The sequence below is a fragment of the Lipophrys pholis genome (assembly GCF_963383615.2).
Source record: "Lipophrys pholis genome assembly, chromosome: 22".
Lineage (NCBI taxonomy): Eukaryota > Metazoa > Chordata > Actinopteri > Blenniiformes > Blenniidae > Lipophrys > Lipophrys pholis.
The window spans coordinates 19735337-19757908 of record NC_137644.1 but is presented as its reverse complement, the minus strand read 5'-3'; the positions used below and the strand labels follow the sequence as shown (position 1 = coordinate 19757908).

The 22572-nt window shown below is 42.2% G+C and overlaps 1 protein-coding gene across 2 annotated transcripts; it reads right to left on the bottom strand.

The window, feature by feature from the left end:
- Nucleotides 1-15377: 15377 nt before the first annotated feature.
- On the bottom strand, nucleotides 15378-20714 carry LOC308126996 (uncharacterized protein). Of its 2 annotated transcripts, none has more exons than XM_080491725.1 (5): nucleotides 20670-20714; nucleotides 18883-19598; nucleotides 18027-18196; nucleotides 16980-17033; nucleotides 15378-16866 (listed from the first exon to the last, which is right to left on the bottom strand). In XM_080491725.1, the coding sequence occupies exons 2-5, from the start codon at nucleotides 19573-19575 to the stop codon at nucleotides 16863-16865; spliced, it is 921 nt and encodes a 306-aa protein (XP_080347851.1). In that variant the 5' UTR covers nucleotides 19576-19598; nucleotides 20670-20714; the 3' UTR covers nucleotides 15378-16862. The 2 variants fall into 2 exon arrangements, with proteins under 2 accessions (XP_080347851.1, XP_080347852.1); XM_080491726.1 differs by having other exon boundaries at nucleotides 15386-16866; nucleotides 16983-17033.
- Nucleotides 20715-22572: the final 1858 nt, after the last annotated feature.

Genomic DNA, 22572 nt, shown 5'->3' with positions numbered 1-22572 from the left:
TGTGACGTACGTAAGATGAGTCTGTCGCAAGTGAAAGATCGGAGGTGAGTCTGAGTCTGAGTACGGTGACTGTCAAAATAAAACTACCAAGTCCAGGAGAATCTGGACTGGGAGTCGGACTACGTCTACTGAGCATGTGCAGGAAAACTAGCATGAGCAGTCGCAGCGTTTCAGAAAAGTTTTTTCTCCGTTGTAAACGAACGCCCCAAAATGAGACAAACACTTCCAGTTTTGAAAACGTCGTTGTGTAAACGGGGCTCCAGTAAAGAGTTTCTGTTTGTATTAATTCATTGTGAGAAACTAAAGTCAAGATGAAGCAGCCGAGCTTCAGCTAAACGGGAAGATAAAACCAGAGTTAGGACACCATGAAATCCTTCATTTCAGTTCAGTTCATTGACATCACAAGAAATTTTTTCCTGTTCTTACCTTTAAAAATCCCCCTGGAGACCAAAGCAATAAAAACGAGTGTATTATTCAGGTATTTCCTTTACAGTGTGTTTCCTAACGTTTCTGATAGTCAGGCTATTGATGTGCGGAACATGAGGATTCTTCCAACAGACTTTCCTTCATTTGGTCAGATGAAACCACAGCAGAGTGATTCCTGTCCAAAAGTATCTGCATACATCTGCATTATTATAGTATTTTACACAAAAATGTGAAATACTTTATATGTTTAAACTGTCACTGCAATGCCTGGTAATTCTTTTATGGCTCGATTCTGTTCACATCATCACTGAAATCTACAGATTTATTGAAAAAACATCCCTGCTACAGTCTATGGAGTATATTTTAAGGTGAAAGTACAAGTCTGCTGTGACTGAAGTCAATCAACTACTGCAGTATCTGTAACTCCCATTTAAACTGAGCTCACCTGAATGAAGTGACCTGACAAGACCTCGCCTGATAAACCTGAGAGTTTCTGGCTTCAGCCTCCGACTGTAAAGATAAAAGAATCAGTGGCTTCACGTGAGGAACTAACGTCACTCAGAGTACTTTGACCCTCATGATGACGAAAGAAGCAGTAAAAGTGTTTCCAGCCGAGTGACAATGTTTTTATATCACCACTGTTTCACACCTTCTTACTTTACTCCTTTTGTTATCGATTCATAAGAAGTTCCACAGGTTCATTGTATTAACAAGTATTTAAAATGTGGTTTTTTTAAACCATAAAGCATAAAGGAAACTTCTCTAGAAACTTCAAAGACGAAAACTCCACACAGAAAACCTCCTGGATGCTTCAGCACGTCCAGTATTGATCAATAAGGCCTGAAACTGGGAACGACTCTGTTGATTTGAGGGTTAAACCACCTGATTGAGTGAAAGAGCATCGCTTTTGTTTCAGAAATGTTTTGTGTTTACAAGGTACGGGGGCCCAGAATGGCCAACAGCACAACACAACTGCAAAATGATACAACACAACAACAACAAGCTACAACACAACAACAACAAGCTACAACACAACAACAAGAACCTACAACACAACAACACAAAGTCACAACACAACAACAAGAAGCTACAACACAACAACAAGAAGCTACAACACAACAACACAAAGTCACAACACAACAACAAGAAGCTCCAACACAACAACACAAAGTCACAACACAACAACAAGAAGCTACAACACAACAACAAGAAGCTACAACACAACAACACAAAGTCACAACACAACAACAAGAAGCTACAACACAACAACAACAAGCTACAACACAACAACAACAAGCTACAACACAACAACAACAAGCTACAACACAACAACAAGAAGCTACAACACAACAACACAAAGTCACAACACAACAACAAGAAGCTACAACACAACAACACAAAGTCACAACACAACAACAAGAAGCTACAACACAACAACACAAAGTCCAACCTTCTGATTAGGAGACGACCACTCTACCAGCTGAGTCTTGCCAGATTTTGATAAAGAATGATGGTAAGGCTATGGTAAGGCCTCCAAATGATGATCAACGTGAAAATGACCAAAATTGAGAAAATGATAGATTTTGATCAAAAGTGATGGTAAGGTGTCCTTGGCCAGCTCAGTAGGTAGAGCATGAGACTCTCAGTCTCAAGGTGGAGGGTTCATGTCCCATGCTGGGCGCCACCTTCCTGTCGCCCCCCCATCTTCCTGTGGGCTCTCCACCTGCAGGAAGGTTCTTAATGGTGCAATGTGATCTGGGTGACGGTGCTCAGACTGACACCACCACCACCCGGAAACGGAGAAAATGGATGGATGGAGGGATGGAGGGATGGATGGATGGATGGATGGATGGATGGATGATGGTAAGGGTTCCAAATGATGAAAATAGCAAAAAATTAGAAAAAGATGGATTTTGATCAAAAATGATGGTAAGGCCTCCAAATAGTGAATAAGACAAAAAATTAAGAAAATAATGGAATTTGATCAAATAATATGGTGAGACTATGGTAAGGCCTCCAAATGATGAAAATTGGGAAAATGATGGATGAAAATGAAAATTGTGAAGATGAATTGTTTTTGGAAAATTATGGATTTTGATCTAAAATGACAGTAAGGCTATAGTAAGGCTTCCAAATAGTGAAAATGACAGAAATCAGATGGTGAATGGATTTCACTTATCACGCTTTACATAGTTCATCACATTACAAGGTGCTGTCACTCCAACAGGAGCAATTTCAGGTTCAGTGCCTTTCCCAAGGACACCTGGTAGTGGAAATCAGGATTGAACCTCCAACCTTCTGATTAGGAGGCTATAGTAAGACCTCCAAATGATGAAAATGGTACAAATTGAGAAAATTGTGGGATTTGCTTAAAGAAAAATGATGGAAAGGCCATAGTATACAATCATTTTTTATCAAAATCCATCATTTTCTAAGTTTTTTCTGGTGGCTCAGAAGAGCCAACAACTACGGAAGAGTTTTAGGGCCACGGAAGAAAAAAAAAAAAATTCGGAGGCTGAAGTCCGTCTATCCACATGCCAGCGGTGTGACTGCTTCCTCAAAATGCCTCGCAGGCGGTTAAATGAAGTGATGAAAAGATGCTTCAGGACAGAATGTCTCATAAACACGGTCAGTTATCATCAGTACCAGGACCAGAAGAGACGGAGCAGCTGCTGCCTGGTTCCGTCGTGGAAGTTCGTCCAATACGAAGGACAAAGACACGGATCCTGGGCTGCTTATTTAAATGTTCTTATTAATGAAGGAAATCCTGTGTAACATCACACGTCCTTTAGCAGTAAGCAACCCGATATAGTCAGAATTAAGTGATTTAATATGATTTCACGTCGATTTTAGCCTCCGAATTTTTATTTCTTCTTCAGTGGCCCTAAAACTCTTCCGTAAACAACAAATGCCGCAACACAACAACAATACAAATCTAAATGCTTCGACATGTAATTTAATGTCGTAAATTTACTATATTTAATAATATAAATTTACTATATTTAATAATATAAATTTAATGTCATGTGCATTGTTCATATATGTTTGAAACAAAGCTAAAATATAAGAGCAAGAGACCAGCAAACACCCACCAGTGGGCTGGGCTGTGTCGTGTCGTGTCGTGTCGTGTCGTGCCGTGCCGTGCCGTGCCGTGCCGTGCCGTGCCGTGTCGTGTCGTGTCGTGTCGTGTCGGGCTGTGTTGTGTTGTGTTGTGTTGTGTTGTGTTGTGTTGTGCTGTGCTGTGCTGTGCTGTGCTGTGCTGTGTTGTGTTGCTGACCGCCGTATCTGAGCTCAGTTGTGGTGTAAACAGACGCCCAAAAACACAACAAAGCTTTTTCCATTTCCACGTGTTCGTTACATAAACGAGTCTTTGAGTCTTAAATCTGCTGATCAGGTGAAACGTTTGCTGCCGAAGCGACGACGTTGCCGATGAAGGGTTATATTTGCAGAGCGACACGTGCAGATGTCCCGTCCTCTCTGTTCAAACACCATCGAACTCCACAACCCGAACTTGGCTCGCTCAAATCGACAAACGGACGTTACATAAACTCCAAAGTGGAACGCACTCGTCACAGTGAGGTAGCTTCTATTGAGCAAACCGGTCAAACAAAAGATGTCGACATGTTAACGTGCAACAAAAAAAAAAGAGACGGAGGCATGCTGCTTCTTGCTGCTGGAGATGCTTGAGATGAAGACGGTGGATTTAAGAATGAAACCTCCCGCTCATCCAGACGTGTATTGGGTAACTATGGGTTTTCTGAGAAACAACCACATCTGTGGTCTCATTGACAAACAGCTCAGGGGGACTCAGCATACATGTTTTCATTATGTCCAACATCTGTCCCCCCACTTTGGCATAAGACGAGTTCTCCTCTGTTCAAAGGAGGGAGCGCCGACCCCGACGAAGACCCCTCACCTCACATACAAATGGATGTTTATCCAGATGGATTTTATTTTGACCGCCAGAACAAATACGGCCGATAAGAATAAACTCTTCTCTCGACACAGAGACACAAGAATTTAGGATTTATCTCGATGAAGGTGAACAACCTGGCAGCGGAACCGAGTTAGCATCGCTACCAAGTTAGCCGTTAGCTCATATCAATGCTAACTAGCCCGTCAGGTGCTACATCGCTGTGAAACACCGAGCAGGGAGCGTCTCCATGGCAACAGACGCCGAACAAAACGTGATTATAAATAGATACATTTCAAAATTGTGAAAAGAAATGCTAGCACTGTTAAAACAAATACTAATAACATGATATACATCACTGTTTATACAAATATGATAATAATAATAATGATAATAATAATAATAATAATAATAATAATAATAATAATAATAATAATAATAATGGAGATACTTCACAAATGTCACTCAAAGCTTCTGTTTTTTACATATCTTGGATTTTTAATGAGTTATACATTATATTAACTACACAATTTTGCATGAATTTTAGTTGTGCCTGCCGCTCACCGCCATCAACTGTCCCCTCCATGCTGCCACTTAGAGAGGATAATATGGATGTGTAATTGTGACAGTAATAGTATGAATAAAGTAGAAATAATAGTTAAACTGTATCAATAAAGTAGCAGTAAAAGTTAAAAAGTATCAATAAAGTAGCAGTAATAGTTAAAAGGTATCAATAAAGTAGCAGTAAAAGTTAAAAAGTATCAATAGAGTAGCAGTAATAGTTAAAAAGCACCACTGAAATGCCAGTAAAAGTGAAAATATCTATAAAAACAGTATTTGATATCTTTTGTGTGTAGTTTTTTTTTTATGAACAGCAACTTATTTTCTATGGCTGTGTAACAAAATATATCTGAGAAGCTGAACTTTTGCCGTGAAAAGTTAAATTTAAAAAGAAATCATAATAATGTCAATAATGATTTTTCAATAGAAAAAGAGACAAGTAATATTTGAAGTATGAATATTCTGGCATCGTCTGCATAAATCCACATCTACATGTTCATATGTACTAAGCTCATCTTTGAATTGTGCTTTTTATAAGATCAGCATCACAAAAGGTCTAACAAACTCCCAGATGTGAGGTTCCTAAACTCCTGGAGTTCAGAAGAAGTTCACCATGAATAGAAACCAGCAGATTAAGAAAACATTGACTAGGATTCCTTCAGAAGAAATGTGAAAGCTTTGCTGCGTGTGCCGCTTGACGTGGAGGCAGAGCTTAGTCTTTGTTATCAGCAGTGATCAGCTCCCTCCCTTTCAAAGTAAAACGTGAGCAGAGGAAACAGGTTCTACTCTTTATCTTCAGGTTTTATGACGTATTTTACCAGGAAGCCACAGAAAGGACAGAAGGAGGGAAACCTGATGATCCGTCCCTCATAAACTCTGTTGTTTCTTTCAGGATTTGCACCTTGTTGGGTTTTGGGTTGATCCCCCCCCCCCCCCCCCCCCCCCCCCATGTGCCCCCCATACCACAATGAAAGGCCTCTGCATAATTTCCCGATTCTTCCGCTTCTCTGCCCCAGCTATTAATTTGTGAAGCTCGTTGCGTAACGTCTTATGCAATGTGTTTTTCCCGAGGGCCCCCCTCTCGGTAATGGGTCTGGGGGCTGTTGATATTCACATGCCCCCCCCCCCACCCCTTGCTGTCGGGGTCCGACCTTCAAACAAAACCCAAACAGGCCAACGGTCGGCCGGGTCGCCGTCGCCACGTACAACAACAGGGGGACACGTGCAGTTTGTCCGTTATCAAACCATTATTTCTGTTTTTGAAACACGTCGGAGAAGAAAACTGATTCTTGGAGCGTCTGGCGTGAAAAAGTTCCAAATGTGGATCACTGGAAAGGAAAAATACCTTTTGCTTGAAGAAACAGTAGCACAGGAGGAAAACAACTCATTCATTCATACAAAGACAATAAAGTCGTCCACCATTAATTTCTTTACTCGATATATGAAAAATGTATAAAACATTAAACAGAAACTCAAAAGAATTCTGAAATCTCGTCGGTGGACGAGTCGTCCTACGATCATTTAAAGTGTTTTGTTACTTGATGTGTTGTTAATGAGGGCAGTTCACATTTACACCTCAATACTGAGGCTTCGTTTCCACGGCAACGGAGCTCGGAGACACTGGAACGCAACTTTATGAAAACAGCTCCGAGGGCGGAACCTTTCACAAACACGCCGAAGTTTCTGCTGTTCCGTAGATTTACAGGAACAACAATTAGCCTGGTTTCTTTCGTTCATTGACAAAAGAAAGAAAAACAAAACAAAACGTTTTTAAAGTTATGACTGGAAGGCAGCAAGCGACCCGGTTTCATCCTGAGAGGAGCGGACCGGTACAATAGTGACGTAAATAACCTTTAAATTTAAACTTTGAAGGTTTAATTTGTAGAGTTTATGTCATGTTTATGTCGATATTTTGGAAAAACTTTTACAATTACTATGGAAAACGACTATAAGCTCAACATGGCATTCTGCATGTTTGTACACAGCGAGGCTGACGGCGCCGCTCCGAGGCTGAAGGTTCATAAAAACACTAAACATGAACGGAGGTTTTTTTCTTGTGCAGCAACACGTCCCGGTCGTCTCCGGCAATAATGATTCAAGCTTCAGAGCTTCAGCTTAAAACGAACATGAAAGCAGGTTAATTTGGTGCTTTAATAGAATCTTCTCTGCTCTGGGAGCAGAACCTCCGTCTTCACTGGTAAGAACTGATGTGACGTTTGATTTCCTTCACAAGTCAGTGACTCTGGTCAAGACGCACAACTATGAACGGCTGCTGAACATCCTGCAGCCTCAAACTACGACAGTATGAATGTTTGGCATCACAGATGATTTTTAAAATGTAAGACACGTGAGCCGGGAGGCAGAACTCTGGGCTTCAACCGGCCAAAATAGCCGCCGGCTATCTTTGTCCTCATGTGACTGACCAAAGCAGCCTGAGGTTACCTTCACACGAGCCCGTCTGATTGGTCGCTGCGGCGTCGCGCGGCCTCCTGGTGGAAGCGGCGCTCTGCTCAGGAAGGTTGTCGGCGGATTGTTTCTGCTGTTTGAGGAGCTGAAGTGTGTGTCCGGGTCGTCACGCATCCAGAAATCAAACTCTCTGCTTGTGTGATTCCAGGGACGCAGGAAACAAACTGCCAAAGCAAATAAGAGCGTTAACTCGACACTGGAGGAGAAAATAAATTAAAAAAAGCTCCTTTTATTACAGTTAATTATCAAAACGTTCTCCACGTCCAGTGCAGTATCACCAGTCGGGTTGTTTAGAGGCGTGAAGAGAAACTTCACCTCATCAGTCCCTTTTATTTTGGACGGTCTTTCTAACTTCGTAGTTTTACCAGGTGGTATTGTTCCTTCACTGATAGTCTGCTGGGATCTCTGTGCAAAATTATCATCACTTGAAGAAAAATACAAAGAAAATAATAAAAAAGAATGTGGATTCAATGTCCAAACCAATAATTCACTGGACTGAACAGAGAGAAATGAAACGGTGTCATAATAAACTTTAAATTTAAACTTTAGAGTGTTTTTGTTGCTGTGATGGAGAGAATGTGTGAGGAAAAAGCCTTTAATTTCACAAAACCAATTCTCCTGCACCAAAAATGAGTACAATCTCAACATTAAACCAATTTTAACGTCGCAAAATAGTGAAATGTAAAAGTCAAACTGCTGGTAGAGGCTGGGTGAGGACAGGACTGAGTTCTACCTTCACCTGCTTCTACGTTTAATGAGTCTCTGATGAATGACGCTGATCTTAGTTCAACTTGTATCGTAGGTTTGAGACAAAAAAAAAAGAGCTGAACTTTATGATTTATGAGGAAACCATGAATCACAAGAGTACAAAGTACAGATGTTGAAAACTTTGGCATCTCTTCACAATAATCCTCCGTTACTGTCCGAGTCTCTCGCCACTCAAGAGGTTCCTCGTGGGAAACGGTGATCAGGCTGACGGGACGTCATGCGCCAGTCGTTTTCACAAATTGAGTTGTGGTAATTTTGCACAAACTGGAGGAGGAGGAGGAGGAGGAGGAGGAGGAGGAGGGCGAGGAGGAGGAGGGGGGCGAGGAGGAGGAGGAGGAAGAGGGCGAGGAGGAGGAGGAGGAGGAGGGCGAAGAGGGGGAGGAGGGCGAGGAGGAGATGGAGGAGGAGGAGGGGGGCGAGGAGGAGGAGGAGGCGGAGGGCGAGGAGGAGGAGGAGGAGATGCTGGGGTGGGTGGGCCGGGGCCCGGTACTTTTCCACCAGGCAGCTGAACAAATGGCCAGGGCCTCTGGAATTTTCTAAACGGCCGCGGCCTTATCAAGAGGGAATCACTTTTTCCCTCCTTCTTCTCCTTGAGCCTTTGTTCTGACACTGTGTGTGTGTGTGTGTGTGTGTGTGTGTGTGTGTGTGTGTGTGTGTGTGTGTGTGTGTGTGTGTGTGTGTGTGTGTGTGTGTGTGTGTGTTGGGGGGGCTGAGCCAGAATGTTATTGTTTCCGGAGCCTCAGATGACATGCTTCTGGGCGGCAGAGAGAGAGAGAGAGAGAGAGAGAGAGAGAGAGAGAGAGAGAGAGAGAGAGAGAGAGAGAGAGAGAGAGAGAGAGAGAGAGAGAGGATCCTCCACCATGAGCTTTGTCTGAACACCACCTGCAGAACGGGCCCCAACACCTTCCTGTCCACTTACATCATATTTTTAGATCAGCGCGTTGAGCCTCTGCCACAAGAAGAGAGCCCCCCAGAGGAGAGACCCCCCCCCCCCCCCCCTTTCCCCGGGGGGGAGGCATGAAAGAGAAGTTGAGATTTAAAAAAACCTGATAAAATAAAGGAAAAGAAAGTTGTGAAACGTGATTTTCAATGAAGGACACTTCGTGTTGTCTACCTGGAATGTGAACTCTTCAACCCACACCCTGTGTGTGTGTGTGTGTGTGTGTGTGTGTGTGTGTGTGTGTGTGTGTGTGTGTGTGTGTGTGTGTGTGTGTGTGTGTGTGTGCGTCTTACACACACAGAGCGACGATAACCTGATGTATGACCTGCACAGTCATTTTCACCTCCCACAGTTGTCAGTGTGAAAGCACACATGTGTCAACATGATCCCACACACACACACACACACACACACACACACACACACACACACACACACACACACACACAGAACTTGACAAACTAGCTGGAGCCGCCCACCTATATGTTCAGGACGTACAGCTACACAAACAATGACATGAATTTTGGCCCATCGAACAATGAAAATATTGTTTTATCAAACTTTTGCATAACAACCAAAAAGGTCTTTTCTTTTTTTAGCTGTTTGCAACATTTGCCAACATTTTCACGACTTGTTTGAATGACGTTCTTTGAATCTCGTCCGTCGACTGACAGCAACACTTTTAAAGTATTAAAGGCTTGGGCGTCTGAGAGTTTAGAGTTTTATTAGAATTAATGACACGCATGATATTTTATAAAATACCTAAGCGGTATGACGGTATAGTGCAGAGGTCTGCCACTTGCAGATTTCCAGCCGCTCTGTTGCGACTCCTTGAAAGTTCCAGAAATGTGCTTGCATGTTAATTCTAAACAACGCTGTTTTTCAAAAACGGTCCAGTCTCCTGGCTAAAAACAGCTGAAGAAAGATAAACAGTTGGAATTACAAAAAATGGATCAACTATCTAAAACTACTCCACAAAATAACAACAAACAAACAGGAATAATTAAAAAAAATTAAACTGGAAAAACAGCTAAAGAGTCAAATGTAAGTTATTGATCAGCAACTGACAACTAAACAAAATATAAATGTATAAAGTAATTATACATTACCTACATATGCCAATAAATAATAACATTGATACATAAATCTGAATTAAAAAGTGACTAAGGAAACTTAAAGTTTATAACGTTAAAATGAAGTATTATAAAACTATTTAAAGAGGTAATCATCAGCATTACATCCCAGATAAAACAAACCAGGTGAAAAATATTTTTTGTTTAATGAATAAATCCATAAGAATACTTCCAGTGGAGTGATTTTGAACGCGAGTCTCTAAAAGTCAGATCATGATGTGAAAACTAGAAATACGTTCTTCTCTTTACATCCTCTAGAGGGCAGCACCTGCATGTGATAACGTCAAGCAGAGATGCAGTACTGAACATGTCCACCAGAGGTAAGTGATTCCATGTATTTATAATAACATGTGATGAGTTCAATTTAATTCCAAGACATTTTTTTTTAAAGACAGAATATTCAAGTGAAGATACTAATAAACTGACATAATTTACCGACTTTGCAGAATTCAGGAGCCTTTAGATTTATAATCCCACAAGATTAGGACTCAAACGCCTTTTCAGCATTTTTTTTACAAAAGCTGCTGAATTTCCCAGCTGCCAGACAAAAAGCTTTTCATTTTACAAGGGACAAATGGCCTGAGATGAAATACTTCTTAAAGCAGTTTTAATTGGAGAAGAAGAAGCAGCTGAGAATATGAGTGCTCACACAATGAGGAAGAAAAGCTGCCATTGTTCGCTGCCGTCACAAAGACTCAAAATCTGCCAAACGTGTGCAGCAGCCTGAAGACTCTCTCCTCCGAAGAAATTAGCAGCATTAATGGAGGGACGAGTCGTTCCTCCCCGCCCATTGTGTTTTTACTGAGTGCTGTTTCATACACTTCATTATTCCCGGCGATACGAGGGGCCGTCGGTCATTCTGCACGAATCTGGTTATGTGGAGAAGTTTTCATTGTGCCTGTCAGTCATCGCTGCTGAGATCGTGGAGAATCCTTCCACTTATTTTGGGAATTCGCCACCGAGTGTCACACATCTGGTCTGTGGGCTGAAACAAGGTCTAATCTGGCCTGAACAAATAGGAAAACAGGACGTTTTCATCCTCCTGACTGGTTTTTTTTGTTGGAATTTGATAACATCCCAGCAAAAGATGTGCCTTTGGGTTGGATGACATAACCTTTACAGCTTCCACAACAGTGCAAAATGTATAAATGAGGCAAAGAAGAGAATCGATTCACACAAAAACCTCAAAAACTCTTGAAGTCTGTCGCGTCCTGTGTTTGTTTTGTCCTCTGAGTCAAACCTGCGATTTCTTCACTGGACAAACAAGCAAAGGGAAGTTATGAGGCCTCGGGTCACTCAAGGTTGATGGCTTCAGGGTTCAAACAGTCTTTTTGTTGGCAGGGTTGCCAGATCTGACCGCTCCAAGAACAAAAACAAGTAGGGCAGAAGCAACTGATCAATTTAAAATAGTGGTCAACTAATGTACTCATCGGTTCATTTTTATTTATTTTTTAATTTTATTTTTACCGTCAGCTCGTCGTTCTTTTTCACATTTTGAACCAATCTTTTCTAGAAGCTACCACACTGTGGCAGTAATGAGCCGCCTGCAGCAGTAATCTACCAACGCAGCAGGAGGAGAAGCCAACAGCCAATAGTTGACCCTTGTTTTACGTCACATGCGCCGCAGCGCAGTCGAGTTGATGCTTTCAGCAAGATGGCGCTAGTGGCTGGGAAAAGGTTCTGGAGACGGGAGAAAAGAAAAACATCCAACAAAGCGTTGAAACAGTAAATCTACAAAGAAGACGTGTGACAGTTTATATTTCTGTCCAGTTATTGTTAATTAACTATTCACTAAGCTCATTGTGTTCGTTCTGAGCTGTTTTACAGAATTAGCTCGTGTTTTTGAAACTATTTTCTTGATAACTTACCTGGGTAAACAAAGGCTAAACAAATATGTTTTAAGAAAAAAAACAACTTAAAATTACTAATAGAATAATTGTAAAATGCACAGAATCTTCCTAAAAAAAAAACGATTGCACAGACATATTGGCCCTCATCCCTTCAAGGTCCGTTTACAAGTGAAAAAGCAGAGATTTGTTTGTGTTTTTGTTTTAAAACAATGTTCATTACATTCATTTCATAAGCGGGTGCAGCTGTTTGTTTTGGTAATGAAACCACACGCACACAGAAAACTACACACTACAGACATTAACAATGGTGAGTGCACAGACATTGCGCCGAAGTGCATAATCAGCAGCAGCATTAACAAAAAGTTGCGCTTGTTTTCCATTTCGATCTGTTCAAAAAGGTATTTTCTCAGTGGTTCCGAGGCGCCGTCGTCGTGTAAACAGACGCCCACAAACATTCTACATGTTGGAGTCATTTTCAGGAGCAATTGTTTTGGTTGTGTTTAGACTTTTCCATCATGTATACTCTGCGCCACAACAAAGAAAAGCTTTAAAGTTTAAATGCAAAGGGTATTAAGACAATAGGACAATTAACCATCCGTACAATTGGAAATTCTTACAATACAACCGTTTTCCTGTGACGTTCTGCTGCCGTCTGTGTCCAGAGTAAATCTGGGTTTAAAATCCTGGTGCTGGACAAGTGTCCGTTCACCAACACCAACCTGGATCCTGTTTGTCAAAAAGTGTAAAAGCAACACTAAGAACTGAGCAGGTTATTTAAAATCCAATGCCAGGGGGTCAGCAATTAAAATGTGAGGCTTATTAAAACCAGAGTTTAGAATCCTTACTTTGGTTCCTCCTGGTTCTTTTTACACTGTCAGAATAAAAGGTTTGGTGTCGTCGGCACCCTTGCCTTCTGATAAGAAAACGGTAAGGAATTGAATTTGCCACCTAAAAGGGAGACCACCATATCTTTTATGTCCTTTTCAAAGATTTATTTATCATTTTAATTATTATTATTGATTACACACATCCTCCCATCAACTACTTACATCTTGTATACAGTTTTCAGATGAACAAAACACCCCCGTGCCCCATACAGGCAAATGAAGGTCTAAATCAGGGGTGTCAAACGTACGGCCCAGTGGGTTCAGTCCGGCCCGCGGGATAAATATGCATTATTAAAGAAAAAAATTTTTTTTTTAAGAAAAAAAAAAAAAAATAAATAAAAATGAATAACCGTATTTTCACGACCAAAAGGCACACCGTACTAAAAGGCGCAGTCTCAGTTATGTGTGCCATTACTGCATTTAACACACACATAAGGCGCACCTGCTCATAGGGCGCGGGTTCCATGCCCACACTTCCCCCTTTAACGTTCTCATGGTGTCCGCATTACAACAACACACACACACAAGTGTGCGTATTTAAAAATAGAGCGGGAGCAAAACTGAGTTTGGTTGTGCTTTATTTAAGTATTGATTACAAAGTACTAACAAACATACCAGGTTCATTTTCTTCACTGTCGGAGTCACTTTCCGTGCCGTGCGGCTCCTTGGAAATGATGCCGGCTTTTGCAAATTGTGGCGTAACTCGCCCGGCGCTGCCTTCCACTCTTAGTGAAACTGTGGTCTCCATCGGTCATCCATCGCTCCCACGCCGCTCGCAGCCTTACTTTGAACGGCCGGTTCACACCGATGTCCACCGGAAATGTTCAATTTTCATTTCTTCTGCTCACGTTACTGCTTTTAGTCGAATGGTGACCGTCGAAACGCTTCTCCCACTCGTTCTTTGTGCGATGATCCACTGCTCGAGTCTTTCCTCCAACTCGGGCCACCTCGCCTTATGTCCGCGGAAACTCAGCTGCGTCTTCTTCACCTGTCGGAGCTCGTTTTCCAGCTTCCTCCACTTGCGAACCAAGTTCTCTCGCGGCTGCTCGATTTCCTTGTTCCTCCGCTGATGGCCTTCAGTTTAAAGTTAAACTGCTTCATAAGCGTGTCTCTTCGCCATTTTCAGGGTTGTTAAAACAACGATGTTCTGCATAACGCACATACCCGTTCATTTATATACAATCCACGCCCACACTTCCCCCTTTAACGTTCTCATGGTGTTCTCTACTACGTCCGCTTTACAACAACAACACACGCACATAGGGCGCGCCGCACCATAGGGCGCACTGCGCGCTTTACCTGCTTTTTCTGTTGACTCTGGCGCCCTCTTCAGTGAAATGTCTTTGTCAAAAAAGAGAAAAGTGGACACAGAGTGTCGGATTTTTCAAGAAAAATGGACGTCTTCCTATCTGTTCACGGAGGTGAATGGTAAACCCGTGTGCCTGGTGTGCATGCAGCAAGTTTCGGTGCTTAAGGAATACAATATTCGGCGCCACTATGAATCTCAGCATGGTGAAAAATACAACAGCTTGCACGGAGAAGTGAGAAAACTGAAGGTAAATGAAATGCTGGTGGGTCTGAGGAAACAGCAATCTGTTTTCACCCGGAGCCGAGAGGTCAGTGATGCTGCGGTGAAAGCCAGCTACGTAATTGCTAGCCATATAGCATTAGCGTCAAAGCCGTACTGTGACAGGGAGTTCGTCAAAAACTGTATGCTGAAGGCTGCCGGAATTGTGTGTCCTGAGAAGCGACAAGTTTTTGCCAATATTAGCTTGAGGAGAAATACCGTGGCAGACAGGATTTCGGAACTATCGGCAGATTTGGACCGCCAACTGAAACGCAAAGGGGAGTCATTTCTGGCATTTTCTATTGCAATTGATGAGAGTACTGATATTACGGACGTCGCTCAACTGGCCATATTCATTCATGGAGTTGACGAGACTTTGACTGTCACAGAAGAGTTTGTCGAGTTGGTGCCTATGACCGACACCACAACAGCTGAGGACATTTTGCGCTCCGTTGTTGGAGCGCTGGACAGTCGGGGCGGACTGGTCCCACGCCGTAAGCCTGGCTACTGATGCGCCGTCAATGTTCGGGAAAAAGGCAGGTGTTGTGACAAAGTTCAGAGAGAAAGTACAAGCTGCAAATGGAGGAGGTGATTTTTGGACTTTTCATTGCATTTTGCATCAGGAGGCATTATGTTGCAAGTCGCTAAAAATGGATCACGTCATGGAGGTGGTTGTCCGAACTGTTAATTTCATCCGAGCCAGAGGTCTCAATCATCGTCAGTTTGACAGCTTTCTCAGTGACTGTAACATTCCCCATGGTCTGAATACCACACTGAAGGAAGAGGGTGAAGCAGAGGTGCTGAAGCGCTTCTTTGATCTACGTGGGGAAATCGGACAATTCATGGAGAAAAAAGGAAAACCTGTTCAGGAATTACAGAGCCCACTTTGGCTGCAGGACCTTGCATTTATGGTTGATATTACAGAGCACTTGAATAATCTGAACAAAATGTTGCAAGGACGCAAAAAAATTGTACCACAGTATTATGACAGCATCCGTGCATTCAAGTTAAAGCTCACGTTATGGGAGACGCAGATGGCAGGCGGTGACCCTGCTCATGTCCCCTGTCTCAGAGATGTGTGAGCGTTAATCCTGACGTGACACAGTACAAAGACAAGATTTCAGGGTTGCTGAGGGAGTTTGAGAAGCGATTTCAGGTCTTTAGCGAACTTGAGACAGAATTTGCAGTTTTTCGCTCACCATTCACAGTCAGAGCTTCTGATTGGTCCGTTGACATGCAACTTTAAATCATTGATTTGCAGTGTGATGTAGAATTGAAGGACAAATTTGCTTCTGTGGGCTTGGACACATTTTACAAGTATCTCCTACCAGGCTATCCTAAATTGACGGCACTGGCTGCAAAAATGTTGTCCATGTTTGGGACTACCTACTTTTGTGAGCAGGTCTTCTCAGTAATGAACATTAATAAAACAAAGCTCACACATAAGCACATAAATGAGATTCTGAAACTGGCTGCTTCTCAGGACATGATGCCTGATATTGATGCACTTGTGCAGGCTAAAAGATGCCAAGTTTCAGGGGCAAATACTGAGCAAGACTAAATGGTATGGAATGCTGCTTTCAGCATTGCACTAAATGTGTTTGATGTATTTTAACATGCAGGACAGTGGGTTTATGTTCCACAAAACTGTGAATAAATGTTTTGCAACATTGAACAATCACTGATCAGTTTTTATGCATAATGCACTTGAATAAATGTTAAAGTGAGTAAAAGTGTTTATATTAAGTGTGTATATATTTAGTAAAAGGGGTAATTCATTTCATATAAAGATTTTTATAATTTACTTCTTCTTCTTTGCACTAATACAAAGAAAAAAAGTGGACTTATTGTTAGTTCTATGTAATTTTGGAATGAGTTTACTGGTCCGGCCCCCTTGAGATCCGATTAAGTTGTATACGGCCCCAAGACCAAAATGAGTTTGACACCCCTGGTCTAAATAATCAGAAACACATTTGAGCTTCGAATGAACTAACGTGAAGTCCATACTTCTGTCACTCCCCTCATTATTTTCATTCCCTTCTTGCAGAGTCCTTCGTTTGTTTGTCTGTTGAAAGACCAAAAAAAATCAAACCCGACACTAATAACTAGATTGAAAATTGTACATGAATTACACATTTGAAAAACTACTGATGAAAGCTGAAGTATATCAAAATACTGCTTGATTACAATACTTTGAGAAAAGTGGATGAATCCGAGCCAGTGGCAGCCTCGCCTCTGTCAGCAGCCCCAGGGCAGCTGTGTCACCACCACCGCCGCCGCCACCGCCGCCGCCGCCACCACCACCGCTGTGACTGGTGTGAATGAAGAATGGTTTCTGCTTGTGCTTTGAGTCACCTCGAATAAAACGCCATAGAAATCAAAGCTATTATTGTTAATATAGCGACGCTGACCAACTCTTCCAACATTTTCTTCCATTCTTCTTGCTGATGTCTGTGACCATCTCTTACAACATTTTCTTCCATTCTTCTTGCTGAAGTCCGACCATCTCTTCCAACATTATCCTGTCAACAGAACCAGAGAAGAGGTGGTGAGCAGGACGTCACCTGACTGGAAGACCATGAAACTGTTTGATTGAGTTCCTTTTATCATCTACTGAATATAAAATATTGTGAACCCTCATGCTTTAAACTCCCAAAGTATTTTCTTTTTAAAAATTCTGAAGGTGAGAAATCAGAACGTAGGACTGATGCTACGTCAGCAAACATCAGGCCCACACCAACACAACCTAAAAACTCCACAATGAAGGCAACAAGGAAACTGTGGAAAGAGAAAAGAAATTGAAACGGACGTGAGAACGAAGACTGACGAGTAAACAAGAAACTGGAAGAGCTGAAGAGGGTAAAATCAGGTCTGTTGTGGAGCCAGCATTGGTTTGGTGAAGAGATGAAGGACCAAGACCTAACAGATCATCCACTGGGCAAGAGAGCTCCGGATGAGGCTTTCTGAAGGAGTTACATGAGAGGAAATGTTGGTACTGATGGGTTCTCCTAACATGGACGGATCCAGAGAGTCAACCAAGACCAACACACCCCCCAAACTGGAGGACATCTGTTACATCTGAAGCTGGGTACAGGCCTGGTTAAAACCATGATCTGATGTGTTACTCTGCAAAGTCTATGAGCATGTTTGACAAATATCTGTGACCGAAGCTCCAGGAAGACTAGTAGCTTTGGCTCCAGTGACCCGGCACAGGATTAGTGGTATGGATGGATGGATGGATGGATGGATGGATGGATGGATGGATGGATGGATGGATGGATGGATGGATGGATGGATGGATGGATGGATGGATGCTGAAGGACGAACTCTGCTTGCGTCTCATCAGGAGAACGTGTAGCTGCTGATAAAGGTATCCGCCCCTGCACTCAGTTGAAGTGCCGGAATGTTCCGACACTGAACGCTTGAAACCAGCCGGTACGCCTCTCTGTTCTAACAAATGTTAAAGAAGCTGCTGACATCGGCTACATTTTCAACATATTTCATGGAAAACATACTTGGTTTTGTCCAGCTGGTGTCTCAAAGTTTGGGTCGTGTACCGGATGTATTCGGCCGTGTCTCTCAGTGATTGGCTGGCCTCAGTCGTATGGTCACCCTTGATCATTTTCTTCCAGCTGTTGATGGCGTTACAAAGGTCAATAGCTAGTGTCACGCCATAGCACACAACCTGAGGATGAATGAAAACTCGTGAGTATGAGACAGACACATGGGGAACACTGACAGTTTGTGGAATGGCTAACATGACCTGCTCTTAAACTCTTGAAATGAGAATTTCAAGTCAAAGAAAATCAGAGTAAGAATTGTAGTTGAATTTGGAACGGACATGGCAAACTGCCCAGGTCATCAGCTAAAGTAACCTTCCGCCTCACATGTCCTGCATTTAACGTCCCTGAAATGTTTCAGTAAATCAGACAGAAGTGGGTGGCACCAGGGTGCAGGACCCCCTGTGGGGGGTCACAGAGGTTAGAAACTAAAATACTAAACATATTAAGTATTTGCTCCTTTATTAAATCTTGTATGTTTAGTAAACATTTTACCTGCAGGGGGCGACCTCACAGCACACAGTGACTGGACAGTATTGTCTGGTCTAGTCTAGTCTACCAGGAGTTGTTTCTCATCTTGTCCTGTCTTGTCCAGTTTAACCTGGTCTGGTCTGGTCTGGTCTGGTCTGTCCTAGACTAGACCACATTAGTCTCATTCATCCTAATTCAGTCTGGTTTAGTCAATCCGAGGCTGGTCATGTTTGGCCTGTTCTGATCTGGTCTCTTCTAAGTCTGGGTCCTGGTCTTTCTCAGCCTGAACAGAACCCTGTAAAGACCAGGAACCGTTAAAAGTTCAGGGTTTGGGTCTCACCTTGATGCCTCTGGTGAGTTTTGTTCGAAATCCAGGTGAGGACGAGCTGCTGCTTTTCTTCTCACTGCCCTTAAAACCGAATAAATTTGGAAGCTCAGCGAGGGCTGCCACGTTTCTGGTCAGGTCGAGTTTGGCCTTCAACCCTCCGACGGCTTCCGGTTTGATTTTCTGGGACAGGCTGTGCATTAATTTGCTGAACCTGAAATTGTCCCCTATACCGTTGCGTGCGGCCACGGCCTCCACCATACAGGCCATGAAGAGTCGTTCCTGGTTACCCGACGGGTTCTCGCTCCGGATCTCATCTTCCAGCCTTTGACACAGATGCTGGATGCCTTGTTCTGTTTTCTTGATCTCCTTCTCGAGCTGCTCCAACGCTTTCATTCTGCCACTGGACAGAACGTTCTCGATGGCTGCAGTTCCCTGGGAAATGGCCGTCCCCACTGTGGTGCATACTCTTCCTGAGATCTTTACGATATCAGAGGCTACTTTTCCAAACACCAAGGTGTAAACACTGGCTAAGAACAAGCACCCAGATCCGACCACCGAAAACGAGTTCCCCGCACAATCCCCGGCATTACACTTCTTCTTGATGGACTCCAGGTCTTTGGCCATGTCCTCCATCTTCTCTGCACTTTCCTCCCACTGTGTGAGGCCCATTAAAAACTTCTCCAGAAGGTCGTCAGCGAGGCCCATGATGGAGGTCACGACGTCCTAATCTGAAGGAAGAGAGTCTGAAGTCAGAGAAACATTTCAATGTCTCCTGTTTAACATTAACCCATTTATGCCCACATTGTTTTCGGTCTTGTAAGGCATATAACTTTATCAGTTGAGTCCCTCTGAATCATGTTATATATTTATTTATTCCCATTTTGTTCTTTGTTTTGAAGAAAATAGCACACAGCTTGCCACTAGGTCAAATGTCACCTAATAATAATATTAATATAGTAATAACAAAATAATAATAAAGTCTTATTAAATAATAAAAAGATGGAGGGGTGTAAAACAAAAAAATATGTTAAACTGTACATGGATACCAATGCTAGCTGATGATCACGGTTCAAACCTTGGTTCCTCCTGTATAAAATCAAAACCAAACAAGTTGAACTGGTTTCTTGATGCATAAATAACCTTTGAATCAGATATACATCTCAGACCAAGTCTGTATGATATCAAAACAATCTCCAACAGGTTAAAACATAACAACAAAAGGTTTCAAACAATGAATTCACGCTGCCAAACAAAAAACCGCCAAGCCAGCGTGAGAACAAGTTGGTGGAAATAAAATCACATGTTGTTGCTGATTTTGCAAATGAACCAGAACAGAAATAATCATTTCTATGTCACAGAAATGTAATGCATATGAAATAGATAACCTACATATTCTCAAAACCTAATTTCTTCCCATACGTTCCGTTAGCTTTCATGCATGTTCTGCCTGGTTCTGTTCTGGACTCTTGGACTTTAAACCGACTGGCTGATTCCAGTCGGAGCAAGAATGACTCAGTGAACCTGTGAATATATCCTGCTTCTGCTTCAGATTAAAATCTCGATTCTCAGGTTATAACAACACACTCATGATACTTCTCAGGGTAATCTGCTGCTCTGGTGAGTGTAAAGGAGAAACTGAAAGTGTCTTATAGTTACTCCCTTACACAAGTACAAGGTGATTTCAGGATTATGAAGGAGTAATTGAATGTATGCGCAACATCTCACAATACTGCAGCGCAATCTGGAATAAGTAATCTTTTACTAATCCACCGTGTTTGAGAAGAGAAAGAGTTTCTCACCTGCTCAGCTCGTGTCTGCTTCGGTTTATCTGTCAAAATAGAAGTGAAAGTTAGAGCTGATGTGCGAGTTTGAACGAATCGTTCAAAACCCGCGAGTCACTTTACTGGAAGGTGACTCATCATTTTCATTCACTGGTTCACTGAGTCATTATTGCTCCAGCCGTCCAGCTGCAGAGGAAAACAGAAATGTGCTGCTGCTCGTCGAAATATATCACCTTACTCACTTTAGTCGCCGTGTGGGAAAAGCAGGCGTGCTGCTACTGCTAATAGCTGCTAATAGCTGCTACTAGCACTAGTAGCCACGCCGCTAGTGCTAATAGCTGCTGCCGGATCAGAAAGCTCATATGAGGCGTTCAGTGCTCGAGTCAGCGACTCAGCTTGACTCACCTCTTCCTCATGTAGTACTCCAAACCTGTAAATAAATTCATCAAAATTAATCCTACAGGCTGTTGTGGCATCAATGGTAACTTTATTAGTGCTCAATATGTCGTGTTCATACTTTCAGAGCAACAACTTTTTCACTCGGGTTAAATCTTAGATTTCACAGCTTCATTATCAATTGGGTCGTTTAAACAGACGTGATTGTACTCAGAATGGATTATTATATCGCATCATATCTTTATGTACTCATCTATATGCTATGATATATACTGGCACTAAATAAAAGAAAGCCAGTGTTGCTGGGCTTGTTTATTTATAAACCTTTATTTAACCAGCTTGGTCCCATAGAGATTAAAAACCTCTTACCAAGGGAGACCGGGCTGAGCTAAGCCAGGATCCAAACGTTGCTTCACCTGCTGGTTTGCTGCTTCCTGCTTGTTCATCTAACGTACATCTAAACTGTAACTATTAAATGTCATGGCTGCATTATGTTAAGTTTTTTCTTCATTTGATGTCTAACAGGTTTTTTGCAGCTCCAGAAAATTTAATTTGTTGAAAAATTACAAAAAAAGCAGCCGTTTTGGTTATAAAGATTGCAGAACCCCGTTCTCAGGTGCTTTTCTTTGTTTCCAAATTCAGATTAATTTCCTGTAAAACGTTTGATAACCTCCTTAACCAACACATCAACAGGTTTGGGCCCTCATTTAAATGTGCCTGTTTGCAGATGATATCACGTTATTCGTGATGAATCGACGGCAATAAAACACCCAATCTGAAAGCACAGTGAAGAGGCCAGTGGCTCCATCTCCGTCCACTCTGGAAGCTAATTGTTCAGACTAAGTGTGACTTTACAGTTAATTGCTGACGTTGTATGATGGACACCAGCGGTCACATGTCGGCGTTCATACTTCCACAAATAGATCACCACAATCCTGCAGGGTCGGTTTTTAATTGGACCAAACCTGACAAGTGTGAAAACACTTTCTTTTTTTTTTAAGTGGTTAAAGTTCACACTCTGCCCTCCTCTACTTCATAAACATCATTCCCAAGAAGCAGCTGTCAGATCATTTCACACAATTCCACAACACTAAAGTAGAAAAACACCACGGCGTGCGCTCTGAGTGAGTGTAGTCGTATTAAACGCTGTTCTGAAGGATCCTGTGAGAACAACAAGAGACTGTGATGGAAAAATGGGTCACCCAAAACAAACTAAAATTAACAGCTGCAGCTGAGTGAAGTCAGAAGGTGAATTTATTTATGTTTTTTGTAGAAAGGAATTGTTGTGTTTGCAAAAGTGAGGCAACATGAAAACTTTGACTTTTGCCTTCAGAATAAGCCCATTTCTTTAAAACGTGTCTTCAAGTGCGCATACTAATTGTTATACTGTGGTAAGTCGACAGGATATCAAGTATTTATTTTTTTATTTACAAAAATGTGCAAAAAAAAACCCCCAAGAGAAACAAACAGAAGCAACATAAACAAAAAAAAAACCACTCATTCAAAATGAGTAATCTCCAGATTA